The 16,176-nt window shown below is 44.1% G+C and overlaps 1 protein-coding gene across 6 annotated transcripts in view; it reads left to right on the forward strand.

The window, feature by feature from the left end:
* KCND3 (potassium voltage-gated channel subfamily D member 3) overlaps nucleotides 1-16,176 on the forward strand; it is a 266,574-nt gene that overhangs the window by 182,148 nt on the left and 68,250 nt on the right. For all 6 annotated transcript variants that reach the window (XM_083444375.1, XM_083444372.1, XM_083444377.1 and 3 more), the window contains exon 3: nucleotides 11,683-11,845. In XM_083444375.1, coding sequence (XP_083300501.1) covers nucleotides 11,683-11,845 — 163 coding nt within the window. The remainder of the gene's footprint in view (nucleotides 1-11,682; nucleotides 11,846-16,176) is intronic.

The following is a 16,176-nucleotide window of genomic DNA, read 5'->3' on the forward strand; positions in this document are numbered from 1 at the left end:
AGAATTGGATGCTGAAATCTGTAATTTCAGCCAGTGGTGGAGGAAGGGGATGGGGGGGGCGGTGCACCCCGGGTACCATCCGTGCAGGGGGGCAGACAAACCCGCCCCGACACTACAGCTCATGGGGAATCGCCTGCCCCAATGCCGATCGCATGCCCCGCCACGCAGCTTACCCACCACCGATGCCGCAACACGCAGCAGATCACCCCCTCCATGCGCAGCTCACCCTGACACCAGTATGTAGCGGCGCTGCACATGTGCCATATGTAGCGGCACCACACATGCACCGTATGTAGCGGCACCGCGCGTGAACTGCTGGGAGGTTTGCCCTGTCCCTGTGGGCAGTTTTCCCAACCCCTCAACACCCCACACCAGGTGCCTTCCTTCACCCCTGATTCCAGCTAACCCCAAGACCATTCAAGAAACCCGGCATGAGAACTAAGTTGTACAGTGGTACATCGGGTTACAGACGCTTCAGGTTACAGACTCCGCTAACCTGGAAATAGTGCCTTGGGTTAAGAACTTTGCTTCAGGATGAGAACAGAAATCGTGCCGCAGCGGCAGCGGGAAGCCCTATTAGCTAAAGTGGTACCTCAGGTTAAGAACAGTTTCAGGTTAAGAACGGACCTCCAGAACGAATTAAGTTGAATTAACCTGAGATACCACTGTAAACCAAACTCCTGTCCATTAATGATGAATATGGGTTTTTTTGTTTGTTTTTTAATATACTATTTTTAGTCCTAGATGATTTACTTTATATTCATTTTGGAGACACCATGGTCCTTGCTTGATGCCACAGCATGATATTAATCCATCAAAACAAGCCCTGGTGCCCCCTGCAGATCTTTGCAGCAACAGGAAAAATTGCCTACAGAATGTTTTCTGAAGAGCCCTTCAGTCAATAAGAAGAAGAATGTTTATATCTTGTCAAGTAAACAACGTGCTTTGTATGACTGCTTAGGTGCAAGAAACCCTCCAGCCACCGTCCTATTTTGCCTCTGTGCAACGTGCTGCATAGAAAGCAGGTGGGCCAATCAAGCCAAGAATTTGCTTACTCCTCTCACTTTCTCACTTGACTGCTTGTCAGTTCACAGCAGCTGCATTTGCATGGAGCAGCCAGCCCATTTTCAGCACATATCCACGCTGTTGTGTATAAGGTTATATTGACATTTATTTCTGGTGCTTTTGCTCCTGTAGCAGTGCAACAGCACCTTGGAGTTGTGCCTGGAAGCTAATAGGGGCTTATGAACATGATTGAGCAAAGACTACCCCTTTGACTCCTCAGCATGATTCTCCTGAAAACCTTAGCAATGCCACATTCAGTTCAAACTAAATGGAATGCAAATGGATGGATTGCTTCTGAATATTGTCAATTTCACTTCTTTTCAAAAGCTGTGAAGTGAAATTGACCCTGTGTTTTGTTTCAACTGCTCAGGGGGGAAATGTGGCACTGCAGTGCTGGAGAAAGGAGTGCACAGCCTTTTAAGATTATAACCTTATTTCGAAGGGGGTTAGTTGCTTAGGCTTGCATTGTGAATTGCCTTTTTGCAGAAGACAAAAGGTATGAGAAATGGCAAGAATGCCATTATGTTATTTGCTTGGTGTGCTTTTTAGTGTCCTAGATGAATGCTCATGCACTTTAACAGTTCAGCAAGGGAGCAGTCAAACTCTATATAAAGTTTTTATTTAAAAAAAAAAAAGATAAAGGTTTAAAAAAGTGGTACACTCAAACCTCGGCTGTCGAACGTAATCCATTCCAGAAGACCATTTGACTTCCAAAATCTTTGACAACCGAAACTGAAAGCAGAAGCCTCAATACAATAAGGAAACTCAAACCGGAAGCTGCATAGCACATTTGGCTTCCAAAAATCGTTCAGAAACCGGAGCATTTACTTCCGGGTTTTCGGCGTTCGGGAGCCAAGACGTATGATAACGGAGGTGTTCAGGAACCAAGGTTTGACTTTACTGCTGTAGTAGAAGGTGTTTAGTTTTGCTGTTCACTCATTAATTCATTCAAAAGATTTCATCATAAGTAATGTCAGGGCTCTTCTCACATAGAAAAATTATTCAAATGATAAAACAGTCTAAAGTAATAAAAATTAAGATGAGTACTAAAATCTATGCCATGTGAACAGCATAGAACAGTCCGCCAATTACAAATGGGTTACGCTGATCAGCAGTCCCCAAATGCCTTGATAAAGAGAGTTGTCTTCAGCTGGCTCAAAGCCCACACCAGGCACATTTTATGATGGGAGGGAACCCCATTTCCAGGAGGCTGCCCCAGAAAAGGCCCTGTACCACAGTTATCAGCAGAACCAACAGAAGGGCTTCTCCTGCAGAGCTCTGGATGCAAGCAAAGGAGTTTCTTCAGGTATTTGGCTCCCAGGTTGCCAGGGTTCAGCAGTCAACAGTAACACCTAGAAATATTGGTAGCATACAGACAACCAGAAGTTTTGAAAAACCAGTGTTAAATGGTTGTTATAGGATGCAAAATTCAGCACCCTTTTTTGGATTCTCCTGGGAGACATGGCTATCTGGGCTGCCATGATGAGCTCCTCCACTCCAAAATTTATGTGTGTCACACAGTTCAAGCTTGTGCAGCTGATTTTTGTTTAACTAGGGATAGGGTAGGGTGGGGTGGGATGAATCCTGATGGGGATGGTGGCGTGGAAGAGGGGACTTCAGCTTTTTATCCCCACAGTAGTCCTAACTGAAATCACACAACCCCTTGGCAGTGGAAGCTGTACTCCCATTGAAAATAACCAGTGCAGTATGTATATGATTTCGGTCAGGACCATGGTGGAGACAAAAGGATTAAATATCCTGATTCAGCACCATGACACAGTTGTGTATGTGCAGCTGATAAGTCAAGCCAGTGAGGGTTCCTACTGACCAGATCAGTGTCTGATCCGCTTGACTGCTGATGTTGGGTCTGAATATCAGGTCAAGTTTGAATCTTAGGGAAACGTTACGGTACAAAGCTTCAGATCCCCTGGATGAAGCAATAAGCAAAGGCTTTTTTTCTTTTCTTTTTTAGAACTGGGGCACACAAAAATTGATCAATTCCCCCCAGGATTATATTCATTGAAGTTGGGGTGTGGTGTCCTAACCTACAAGACTGCTCTTCATTTGCCTGCAGTGGTAGAACATTTTATGGCCTAGACTGCTTTGATGTTGCTTTCTGGGCAAGTTAGGCCCTCTGGCCATTCATCATAAGATGCTCTTTTATCTCCCAGAAACCCTAATGAGGCTATTGATTAATTACTTAAAATCTGCTTTCACCAGAACTATTAACTGGTTGGCTTTCCTTTTAAAAAAAACAAAAACTTTCAAGGTGATTAGTTGTCTTTTTAAAAATGAATTAATGAAGACTTCCGAGGTTCTCTGACTCCTGGCTGAGGGACCAGGGGGTGGAACACACATGGGTTTAGAATGCCCAATTAATGCTCATGAAAATACAATGTTTTTGATTGCTCGGCAATTTAACTATTATAAATGGGCTGTGAGGCTATTAGTAGTATTGGCACTATTGATCAGGGACAAAAACAAGGAGGCAGCTAGCAATTAATATTGTGCCAGCCAACCACAGATGCCACCAATAGTGAAGATTTAGCAGCTATGGTCAAATACATTTCAGCAACACCCATTTTGGTTTTGTGGTCCAAAGTTTCATGTGGTCCAATGCATGTTTTTTTTTAAAAAATTTGAAAATGTCAATTATTTTTGTATGTATTTTTTCACAAAATTACACATTTTGGGGGCATCATTTCCTAAAATATACACTGCTTATAAGTGTTCTCTTAAAGCCAGAGCTGCCCCTGATTAGTACTCTCATGGTGGACCCCCTGAATAACCCAGGTGCCCCAGAGACCCAGTCTGAAAATCAATGCTGGGTTTGATTAAGAAGTTGCTGCTTTGTGGTCTTTTTAAAATAAGTTATATTACTATTCTCTATGGGTGTTACACAGTGCTAGTCCTTCTCAGAGTAGACCCATTGAAGTTATTGGCCGTGACTAACTTGGATTCACTTATGTGCATTGGTCTACTTTGAGTAGCAATTCCAACCATATATTTATTTGTTCCTGGATCCAATTTCAGGAGCACCTACTACTATGAGATTGGCAGAACTACATATCTGCTTATGCAGAGCAGATCGTCATTTGCTCCTAGGAATATATAATATGGTCATGGCCCAATTACTCGGCCTTTCTTCTCAGAGGATAATTAGCTGACTGGCATTCAGAAGAGCTAGTTGGCAATTTTAACATTCCCTCAGGTGGATCACACAATGACGGATACTTTAGTTTTACGGTTGTGTTTAATCCATGGTTTCAGAAGAACCTTTAATGACCATCTACGGTGGAGACCAGGTTTTAGCTCATCAAGGGCTGATGTTTCCTTTATGAGGAATTAAAACTACTCCGAATCAACTTGCAAAGGCTTTGCATTGTCATAATGTATGAATCAACCTGTTCTGCACCCACAGACTGCTTAGAAACTGAAGCCAAAAAGGTAGGAGTGGGCGACAGAGTTATACAAAGTCACATTTTAATTACAGAGAACATGTTTTTGTGGTCTTGGCTTCAGAAGTTTTAATTGAGCCAGAAGGGGCATGACTATTCCATTATAAGTCAATCTTCTTTGATGAAGGAGTTAGGAAGCCACATGCTCATGCACAAAATTCAGTCAGGGAAGTTCCACTCTGTTGTCCACCTGAAGCAATGAATGTACTAGCTTGAAAATAAAACTGCTTGAGACAGGATGATGCTGAGAGTTGGTACAATCGCCCAAAGGCTACTCATCACATTTCAAGGCTGGGTCCACATATGAATCTTCAGCATTTTGTATCTGCCTCGTCATCGCTATTTTCACATGTGAATGCTCAAGCTCTGTGCTGTTCAGTGCAGTTAGCCCACCCATTCAGCTCCAGGTCAGCCAATGCCAACCAATCAACCTGTGAGTCAACTGGTCCTCAAAGTCCACACTGTGAAAACAGGACATTTGTTTTAATGCATGCAGCAGGGATGGGGAATATCACACCCTCCAGGGTTCTCTGTCAGGCCCTTGGAATCTCCCCAGGCCACGTGCACCACTGGCATGCACCTTCTCCCCAGGCCATGCTCCTCACTAGCGCTGCATCGTTTTTCAGTATTTTGGGGAGGCTAGACTGTGTCGTTGAACTTTGATGATGCTTATTGCTTACCAGAAGGAAGGATAGAATGTGTAAATATGTAGAAACTAGCCTACTGTGCAAAGGTAAAATTAATGTTACCGGTAATTGTTCTGCCTACTTCTAGCCCTGTTCACCATTGGCACATGGCTCCCAGAACTTTTCCTAGAAGAGAATGTGGCCATCAGGCTCAAAAAGTCCCCCTACCCATGACATGCATAGTACATCTGTCTTATGCATTGGCAAGATCTTCCTCTGCCAGCTATCTTCACTGTTACAACTTTCCATGTAGACCAAGGAGAGAGAATCTGTGGCACTTCAGGTGTTGCTGGACTACAGTACCCTTCATCCCAGACCATTGGCTATGCCAGCTGGGGCTGTTGGGAGTTGGGAGTCCCTTGGCACCTGGAGGGCTACAGATTTTCCATAACTTGTAAGCTACGTCTAAAGGAGAGAGAGTAGCAAACATTGTGGCCGAGAATATATTAAAACTGGTAAATGCATCAACGGATGCACAAAAGGGACAGGTTTTTAATTTTTAAGTGACTTACTATATCAACAGACTCCAAAGAAAATCCCAGAAGAGGTAGCTTTCATAGGTTGATTGGTTCAAATTCTGGTGCTCCCTTCAAGAGCTGATCGGTGTCATGAGATTTTATTTTAGAGCTTGACTTTTTATCCCATGATTACTTGAGGCCATATCCAGAACTGCATGTGCAGAATTCCACTTGCTCATTAGGACTTCCCCTTCATCTCCTCTCCCTGAATGCTCTCTGGAGCAGATACTGAAGGTGTGCTAGGTGTGGGGGCTGCAGGGGAAAGTGGGGAAGGCAGAATTCTGCTACACAAGCAGAAGTCTGCAGTGCTGGCAGAACAGCAGCATTGGACACGACTCTTGATGTGTTTGAGGTGGCATCATACCCTCATCTGTGGTATGCATTTGTACTCTAGTGATGTTACAGTCATCAAATGATGAGTGCATGCATGCATGAACTAGCCCTGGTTGAAACTGAAATGGAAAGTAAATGATCTGTAGACTGAGCCGGTTACAGCAGACTAGGTTCTGCTTTGAGTACTGCAAAGAATTATTGGATAGCTATCAGTACCCACTGTAGCTCTCAGTCAAGCCTGTGGTCACCCTCACAACCCAAGTGATCAGTATGTGGCTGTGCTGTGCAGATTGTATCAGAAGACTGTATGCTTGCTGCTCACCGCCCCCAATGCAGTGGGGAGAAATAGTTTCTCTTTTGCCAGCTTTCCGTTTATGTCCCCTCTGGCTGAGCCAAAGAATCAAACATCTGCTCTGTTGATAGGAAATTGACTGTGACATATGAGGAAATGGTTTAAGGTCCCCTTTTTCTCTTTTGCAAATTGTTTTGTGTTGTGTTTTGTGTTTTGTAGCTGCAGCTGTTTCATGAAATGCCAGAGCATTAAATTATCTGCATTACAAATTTGGCTGGGGAGTGATCATTTAGAAGTCCCTCATATAAGTGTGAAAGTCTAGTTTGTGTTTTGGATACTTCTATATGAAGTTCATACAGCAATTGGCCAAAGCCATGGGCTTCTCTCTCCCATTAAAACTAATGTGTGGCCCTCCAAGCCAACCATCAACCATGTACTGTTTGTGGTTTGCAAAGTGATAGGGGAATGCATTGAAAATGAGGAATGAACAAATGGGAAGATATAGAAACACCAGTGCTACTGGTCTGTTTCATATCATAACTATCTAGTCATTCATGAAAGCTCCTTCTTATCCGAGTATCATGCCAAACTAACCCTTTTGGTATTGGGTGGGTTTATATCTTATCCTTTCAAGCCTTGTGTATTCAGAAGGTTCACAGTTTATGTGCATGAATGTTCTCCTGAGCTAAACCAATCAAAATGGAGCCTATACCAAACAATTGTTCTGCCCTCTGTAAACAGCAGAAAGCTTTTCAATAGCACTCCGGGTTTGCAAGTTCAAATCCACAGCATATGATTAATTTGATGCCTCGCCTTGTTTGGGAGCAGCAAAGGGAAACATCAGCTGAGGCAGTGTTGCTTAACAAGGGCTTTTAAACTCTCTTTGGATAAGAGGGTGTCTAAAAAGTTAATAGCTGCAAAGAGTGTTTTATTGATCATCGCCATTGCAAGAGGCTTTGGTGCATTTGCCTCAGACGAATCCAGCCCAAAGCCTCTGTGTGGTACAATTAGGTTTCAGCTGATGATGTGTGAAGCATTTACAGAACTCTGAAAATTACACACACATACATTGAGCCATCCTCTCACACAGCTTTCGGGGATTCGTTGGAAGCCTTTCTCTAGGGACAAGGTAGCTCAGCAGTCAAGAGCTGATCGGTGTCATGAGATTTTATTTTAGAGCTTTGCCCTGCCTGCCTTCCACTTTAACAGAAGAAGTGAAAAGAGCAAGAGACAGCATATGCAGCCTTGGCGAGATGGTCTGGAAGAGTGGGCCACCATTTTGTTCCATTGTGGAGGATTTTGAACAAATTCAGTTCAGCGATACAGATCTTTCTGCTTCTGGTGTTCCGTTTTGATCAAAAGTAACTAGCTTCCTCTGCTCTCGGGCTGGCATGAAGCTCTTGGGCAGCATGTGTTTTAAAACTGGAGGCTCAGAGATGAATTTTGATATTGCTCCGTGGTTCCAAATTTGGGGCACTACCGTCCCCTTGGTTCCATAAACTCATGCCTAGTGCCATCTACCCTATAAAAAGTATTGTTCGGAATAATGGTTTGCACGACCCACTAAGGAGGATAATAACACAATAAATTCAAAACAGTAACAATTAAGTGCACATTTATTCTAAATCCAATTAAAATTATTTACTTTAATTAATTCAACAAAATTAATGAACTTGATCCACTGATACCAACTGTTCAAAGTCAGATAGTCATCTGCAGTGCCCCTCTGCCACCCCCTTGCTTCTTAGCAGCCCTTGGGAAATCCCCTTCCCAGGGAATGGTACAGTTTGCTTTGGAAAACACTAATTTAGCTGGTTCCTAAAGGTGCTGAGAACATTTTTCCGCCGAAAGTTTCAATTTCAATTTCAAATCATTATTATTTAGCTGAAGGCTATCATTTCCACAGAGGGGGAAATAGCTCATTCAAAGCATGATTAAAACAAAACAAAACAAAACAAAACAGCACAACACCCAAACGTCCACACTACACCAGTACAGTGGTACCTCGGGTTACAGACGCTTCAGGTTATTGACGCTTCAGGTTACAGACTCTGCTAACCCAGAAATAGTACCTCGGGTTAAGAACTTTGCTTCAGAATCAGAACAGAAATCATGCTCCAGCGGCGCAGCAGCGAGAGGCATCATTAGCTAAAGTGGTACCTCAGGTTAAGAAGAGTTTCAGGTTAAGAACAGACCTCCAGAATGAATTAAGTTCTTAACCCGAGGTACCACTGTACTAATAAACTATAGCACATAGTGAAATAAGCAAAATGCTATTTATAATTTAACCCAATAGTTTATCACAGGGGGTTTAGCAACCCCCTGTAATCCGGCTTTTTAAATTTTTATTTTATCCACTTGCATTTTTCAGCCCATTCCTTTTTAATAAACAGAACTAGAAAACTAGCTAGAACTATTATGGGTGCTATGGGTCTGGTTTTTCAGCAAAAATGCCAGTACAACACTTCATACCCAACCCCCTTTGTCCCCTAGCCACTTTGCTATAAGCTTCTGTCTTGGGTGACCCTATAACCTACACAGGTGTATGCATGATGCAGAGGCAAAGGCAAAGGCAAAGGAAGCAGCCAGAGGTGGGCATGGCAAGCAGCAGCAGAGGGGGCTGAATCTGCCACCTGAGACAACAGCCTCTCCATAATGAGTAGGCTGTCCCTGAATGTATGTCCAATTGAATTATAATCAGTATTCCCAGATTTGCAGCTATGCATATAAAAAAGCAAATGCAAAGTTTATGCAAACCTATGACGCAGGTGGCGCTGTGGGTTAAGCCACAGAGCCTAGGACTTGCCGATCAGATCAGAAGGTCAGCGGTTCGAATCCCTGTGACGGGGTGAGCTCCCATTGTTCGGTCCCTGCTCCTGCCAACCTAGCAGTTCGAAAGCACGTCAAGTGCAAGTAGATAAATAGGTACCGCTCCGGCGGGAAGGTAAACGACGTTTCCGTGCGCTGCTCTGGTTCGCCAGAAGCGACTTAGTCATGCTGGCCACATGACCCAGAAGCTGTATGCCGGCTTCCTCAGCCAATAAAGCGAGTTGAGCGCCGCAACCCCAGAGTCGATCACGACTGGACCTAATGGTCAGGAGTCCCTTTACCTTTACCTTTACCTATGACATCATTTGCCCTGTCTTCTTCTTCTTCTTCTTCTTCTTCTTCTTCTTCTTCTTCTTCTTCTGATGCAGTTCCCTCATTTTGGTGTCAACATCCCTTGCAGCTTGCACAAGGGAACTTCCAGCTCAACTTCATTCTTCTTCTTTTTTTATCTTATGCAAGGAAAGTATCACCAAAAATGCACTCCCTTGACATAGTTTGTCCTATTTTGTGAGCTACCAGAGCAATCTTTCATGTGTTCCTCTATGATGCTTTGGATAGGTGTTCCATGCCTCAGTTGAGATTCTCCTTGCTAGTGCTATAAAGAGAACTCTGGCTGTTATTCCCTAATGAAACATACAGGGCAGCAACTGCTCTGGACTAACAAGTATGATTGACTGCCCTGGCTTACCGAGTGCCATATTACAGCTAAGGTAATTGGGATTCTGAATCCTGATTTACAGTTGAGCATGACACATTCCCCTATAATGCAGCACAGATGATTGGTTCTCTTTAATTCTAGCTGACTGGCCCATCAGTCATGATCCCAGCACATCACAGCACACCTTTTCAGGATTCTGAATCGTAACTGGGTACCATCTGTTACCACGCTGAAAGATATTACCTTGGATTCAATATGTGTTTATGACCTTAGGGGTTCATATAGTTCAGTGTTGCACTCTCCAACACTCCAGTGTGCAAGGAGCCATTAGAAATGATGTAGGCTTGTCCACTACTTAGATCTGTGGCCCCCAAACTTTGGTCCATGGATCACCAGTGTTGCGCTACCTTCATTCAGGTGGTCAGGTGGTCCACAAAGTGTCCAGAAATACAATTAGGAATCACACAGCATCTAGGACTGTGAATTATAATTGCTGCAACAGACAGAAAAGGCATTAAATGGTCTGCCAAGACTCTCAGCAGCCTTCAAGTGGCTCGTGAGGGGGAAAGAAGTCAGAGAAACACTGAATTAGATAATAGCTGAAGCACCTGCATATTATTTGAAAGATGGATAATCAGGACAACAATAAACAAGGAAATCACTAACTTTCAATCACCTTGGCATAGGTTTTTTTACATTTGCAACATCAATAGAACATGGCTTTAGGCCTCCGAGAGCACATGGTGATTTATGGAATGGCACTTTTGTTTAAAAGCTGAAAGGACTTAAAAGTTAAATGTAACTAAGTAGGCATATGGTGCTTCTGTGGGGGCTGGGATTGTAAAAAAAAAAAAAAATCAGCTGTATATGAATCACTTTTCATGAATTATGTATATTGCAAACAAAGAAAAAACAATGAGGGGAAAACAATGTCATGCAAAACATGAAATCAACTTGTGGGGTTTTTGTGGGTTTTTTTGCGAATAGGTAGGTCCAGGATGGCTTGGAAGAAAACCAGGTAAAACTGAAACAGCTCATCCATCAGCATGTGATTGTTATGAATGTAAAGTAAGCAGACTTGGTCGACAGTCTCATCTGTCATTTTCACAGAGCTCTAGATTGCTTTTATGCACTGAGCCACAGGGGTTTATTCTACCAAAGTGCTACACTGAGCATCTGATGAAGGAGGCTGTTGCCACAATAAACCAGTGAAGGTGAGATCTAAATAGCATTGCAGAGACTTTAGGGCAGATGCAGTGGTGTGTATATCTCCCCTCTCCCTTGTGGTGCCCAATAGCCTGTTTTCACACACACACACACACACACACACACACACACACAGCCCAAATTCAGGGGAACTTTAGGAATTATATAAATATTGCAAGACAAGCATGCAAGACAATGAGAGCTTCTTCTTTTTTAAAAACCAATATAAATTGCAGATACAGAACTCCCAGTCTGAATCATGATTACAGCTGGGGAGAAAGAGTTTAAACTCCTATTTCCATATAAACAAACATGTTAACGTCCTGATCGTCATAGGGGCCCCTGAACTGGGAATTTATACAAACAAGACTATGTCGTTGTTTAAAATGTTACTGAGTAGCCAGTCATGTTAATGATTTTATTTTTAAGGGTTTTGTTGCTGTTGTTGCTATTTGCCATCATGATGTTTTGCAGGAGGATTCTATAGAAATACTTTGATGTATGAAACCAAAGGGGTAAATGCAAGAGCGAACCACATGATTAATGCCCCATGTCCTAATTTCAATTTGCAAATGTCTCATCCAATCAGCTTTGCCCTAATGCTGCCATCTTGTTTTGTTGCTTTCTCTTTCACCAGTTATGGAGACATGGTGCCCAAAACGATTGCTGGCAAGATATTTGGCTCCATTTGTTCCCTGAGCGGGGTGCTTGTCATTGCTCTCCCAGTCCCAGTTATTGTTTCCAACTTCAGCCGGATCTACCATCAGAATCAAAGAGCTGACAAGCGACGAGCACAAAAGGTAAGAGGCAAATGACTGAAAGCGATGCTGCATGTTTGGATATCAACTCTGATGCTGCTTCACTGATCCTGGCAAGGTCTAGCAAAACAACTATTGGGGGGGGTACATTTCCCTAGGGGGTTCAAGTCCAATTAATCTGATTTTATTCCCAAACAGAGTCTTAAGAGTTTGCAATTGGCACACACACTATACAGTGGTGCCCCGCAAGACGAATGCCTCGCAAGACAGAAAACCCGCTAGACGAAAGGGTTTTCCATTTTGGAGGTGCTTCGCAAAATGAATTTCCTATGGGCTTGCTTCGCAAGGCGAAAATGTCTTGCGAGTTCCTGCGATTTTTTTTCGCTTCCCACCCCCTTTTTCTAAGGCACTAAACTGCTAATAGCCTTTTAGCAGCTAATCTGCTAATCCCTTAAGCCTTTAATAGCCGCTAAACTGCTAATAGCGCTAATCCGCTAATCCGCTAATAGGGTTGCTTCGCAAGACGAAAAAACCGCTAGACGAAGAGACTCGCGGAACGGATTCTTTTCGTCTTGCGAGGCACCACTATACAGGCAAAATACATCATCATACCTATTTTATCCTCTGCCCTTCTGCCACCCCAGTACCTCACCATCTCCCTATCCAACCATAGTCCTTGAAATGCAAATTTAAAAGGTAAAGGTAAAGGGACCCCTGACGATTAGGTCCAGTCGTGACCGACTCTGGGGTTGCGGTGCTCATCTTGCTTTATTGGCCGAGGGAGCCGGCATACAGCTTCCGGGTCACGTGGCCAGCATGACTAAGCCGCTTCTGGCGAACCAGAGCAGCGCACGAAAACACCGTTTACCTTCCTGCCGGAGCGGTACCTATTTATCTACTTGCACTTTGACGTGCTTTTGAACTGCTAGGTTGGCAGGAGCAAGGACCAAGCAATGGGAGCTCACCCCGTTGCGGGGATTCGAACCGCCGACCTTCTGATTGGCAAGTCCTAGGCTCTGTAGTTTAACCCACAGCGCCACCCACGTCCCACCATCTCCCCATCCGACCATAGTCCTTGAAATGCAACTTTACTCAACCTATTTTCTCTGCACCTATTGGAACCCTCCTCATACCTTATATGGGCATGTTTTGCGCTTCAGTGGTCAGCATTAAGTTCCCCATAACTGGTGCTTACCAGTTTTGTAGTCAGGCTGCCCTCTTGCATACATGATACTATTGTCACTGATAATGAGCCCAACAGAAATTGCATGGCAGAAGTTACCTCACTTCAGCCCAATAAACTTTTTTAAAAAATGGGCCTCACTTTAATCACTCAAGAATGGCAAGATCAAGTGAAACATTCAAGGGCCATCACAGATGTCGAGTTGGAAAATGCTGTTCACTTTGTGTCAGACATAATGCCTTTCAGTGGAGGCTGTTCACACATTCAGTTCCTGAGTGTTGCATAGTCAGGTGATGTGAAATCATGTGATGAAACTAATTTTGTGAACTAGTTCTAACCAGCAGCAGAGCGCCTGGGGTGGTGCATGTGCCCTACGCCCAGGGGTGGGGCCAGCCGCCCACAGGGGCACCGCAGGGCCTCCGAGGAGTCTGCCTGCCTCCTCCCACTCAGCCGCCCTACACCTGAGGAGGAGGCAATGGGCGGACTGTTTGGGGCAGCATGGAGCCTGCGGGCACTCAAGCCACCACGTCACTCCCAAGAGAGGCGCGTGGCTCGAGCACACTGCAGGCCCCGTGCTGAGTGCTGCCCACCATTTTATCACCCCCCTTAGTGGGGACACCCGGGGTGGACCACACCTACCGCACCCCCTTGCTATGCCCCTGGTTCTAACAGGTGACAAAGTGGAGCCATGAACCTAACTGTCAGCTGTAATGCCTACTTATGGCATTTACTTGTGCAAGGGCTATAAGCAAGAACATCTTCAACCCTATCAGTAGCGGCAATTTTACTACCATACATTGGATGGAGTTCTGTAGATGAGCAGATATAGTCATGGTTTGAGAGAACTGGTTTTGAGAGCTGTGTGGATTGGTGTATAATAGGAGAATAAAGATTGATGGATTGATGGATTTTCATAACATTTATATACCAGTAGATTATAGAAAACTTCAAAGCAGTTCACAAAAAATGCCCATAAAATTATCGCTGAAAACCATACCACCATAATTTAAAACATACATAAAATTACAACCACAATAGAATAGACTAAAATAAGTTAAAACTCATGCATGTGACCCATGTCTTAGTGCTGCAGTCAGGATGGCTCCAGGCTTGAAGGGGTCTCTGGTGGGCCCTGTCCTCCATGAGCAGACTTTGGTAGGCCTACCTGCCATTGGGGGGCATCAGCCCTAGGCCATGCATCTCAGGCTCTATTCCTTTCCTGGGTGGTTTTCTGTTATTGGCTGTTGAGCTTGAAAGAAGCCTATCTTTTCACAGGGCTGAAGGGGAGCAGTCATTTTGGGCATGTAGCCCTAATGCAAACATAACATTTTGTTCAAGGCCCACCCAAAACAATTTGCTGCCCGAAGACAGTTCCCCCAACTCCTCTTCTCACATACACAAGCCAACGCTTCTGGCAGTTGACTCTTGCTTCACCACTGGGATAGCATCTTCCACCTCAGCTGTAAGCTACCTGAGAGGATGCAGGACAGGCCATGTTGCTTACATATCTCTGCTCTCCAACAGAAGGGAATTGCCAAATGGCTCAGGAGCCATGGCTGCCTTCTGCATCAGCAGCCTGAGACAGTCACCTCATTCTGTCCAATAGTAGGGCTGGCCCATTCTGTTGACATACAGGGTTTAGTAGTGTTCCTGTCCCTGCCCACTCGGTATACTTTGAAGACAATATCAAACTTTTTTAAAAAAACAAAAAAATCTAGTTGGTAAACACTGATAACTCCAAAGGTCTAAAAAAGCTCTTTTTTTCCCCCCAGCAGGAGTGAACATTAAATAATATTCACAGTAAAACTGAAAATAAAACAAAAGGCAGCTGATGCAACTGTCTAGCATTTTTAATCCTCTGGGGGGAAATCTCTGGTAATTGACTTTCTTCTAATTAGCTCTAATAGCACCTCAGCACCTCCTTGTCTTTCCTAGAAAAGGCTAAAGCAAAGCTATTGCACATCACAGTGCCTGATGGTAAGTCCAAGTGACAGGTGGAGCGACACGAGCCATAATGAGCTGGTGCTGTTGTTGTTTTTTCCCCGCAACAAAGAATGAGGAGCAATCTATTATTAAATATGTAGTTTATAAACACAAAAAGGAAACAGCAAATGGAAATGACGGAGCTGTAAGGGAAGGGGAAATAAATAAAACATGAGCCTGCTTCCTTGCATCTCACTCACCGCCTGATGCGAGTTAAAAAAAAAAAAAAAGCTTTGGATTTTAAATGGAGCCTTCTAGCAGCCATTATTTTATTTATTCCACTCATATCCTACTCTTTCTTTAGAAAGAACAGCTTACGTGGCTTAGGAGTTCCAGGCCACGTACCTTGGTTCTCAAACTTAATCTGTTCTGGGAGTCCGTTTGACTCCTGAAAATGTTCAAAAACCATGGTGTGGCTTCCAATCAGCTGCAGGAGCTTCCTGCACTCAAGCGGAAGCTGCATCGGATGCTTAGCTTCCGAAAAACATTCGCAAACCGGAATACTTCCAGGTTTGCAGCATTCAGGAGCTGATTTGTTTGGGAACCAAGCTGTTCAAGTTCCAAGGTACCACTATACTGACCAGGTGAAGACCCACTTAATGCTTGTATCCAATGTAGTACTGTACTAAGTACATGTCTGGTCTTCACATTTGCACAGTGGGATTTCCCCCCTTCTCCTCCCCAAATGTGCCACCAAAATTTGATCTGGGCTTTCCCTCAACATTCTAGAACATATTTGGTGAGGCTGTGGGGCACACATAATGGGAGAAGTGGGAAGCTCCTGATGGGAGCGTTACTTGGCACTACACTGGATACAACTTACTTGTACTACTTACTAGATTACTGCAACACGTTTTATGTAGGGCTGGCTCTGAAGATGATTCAGAAACTTCGGCAGGTGAAGAATCCGGTGGCCAGGTTGCTCACTGGGACAAGATGATTTGAGCATATGACATCAATCCTGGCCTGGGTGCACTGGCATCCAGTTAGCTTCCAGGGCCAATTCAAAGTGCTGGTTTTGACCCATAAAGCCTTAAATGGCTCAGGACCATAATATTTCAAGGACTGCCTCTCCCCATATGAACCAACTCAGACCCTGCAATCATCATCTGAGACCCATCTTCATGAGCCTTCTTCACAAGAGGTCTGGAAGGTGGAAACACAAATAGGCCTTTTCTGCCGTGGCTTCCAAGTTGTGGCAGGCATG

Source organism: Podarcis tiliguerta (genome assembly GCF_965153285.1).
Source record: "Podarcis tiliguerta genome assembly, chromosome: 6".
NCBI classification, from domain to species: Eukaryota; Metazoa; Chordata; class Lepidosauria; order Squamata; family Lacertidae; genus Podarcis; species Podarcis tiliguerta.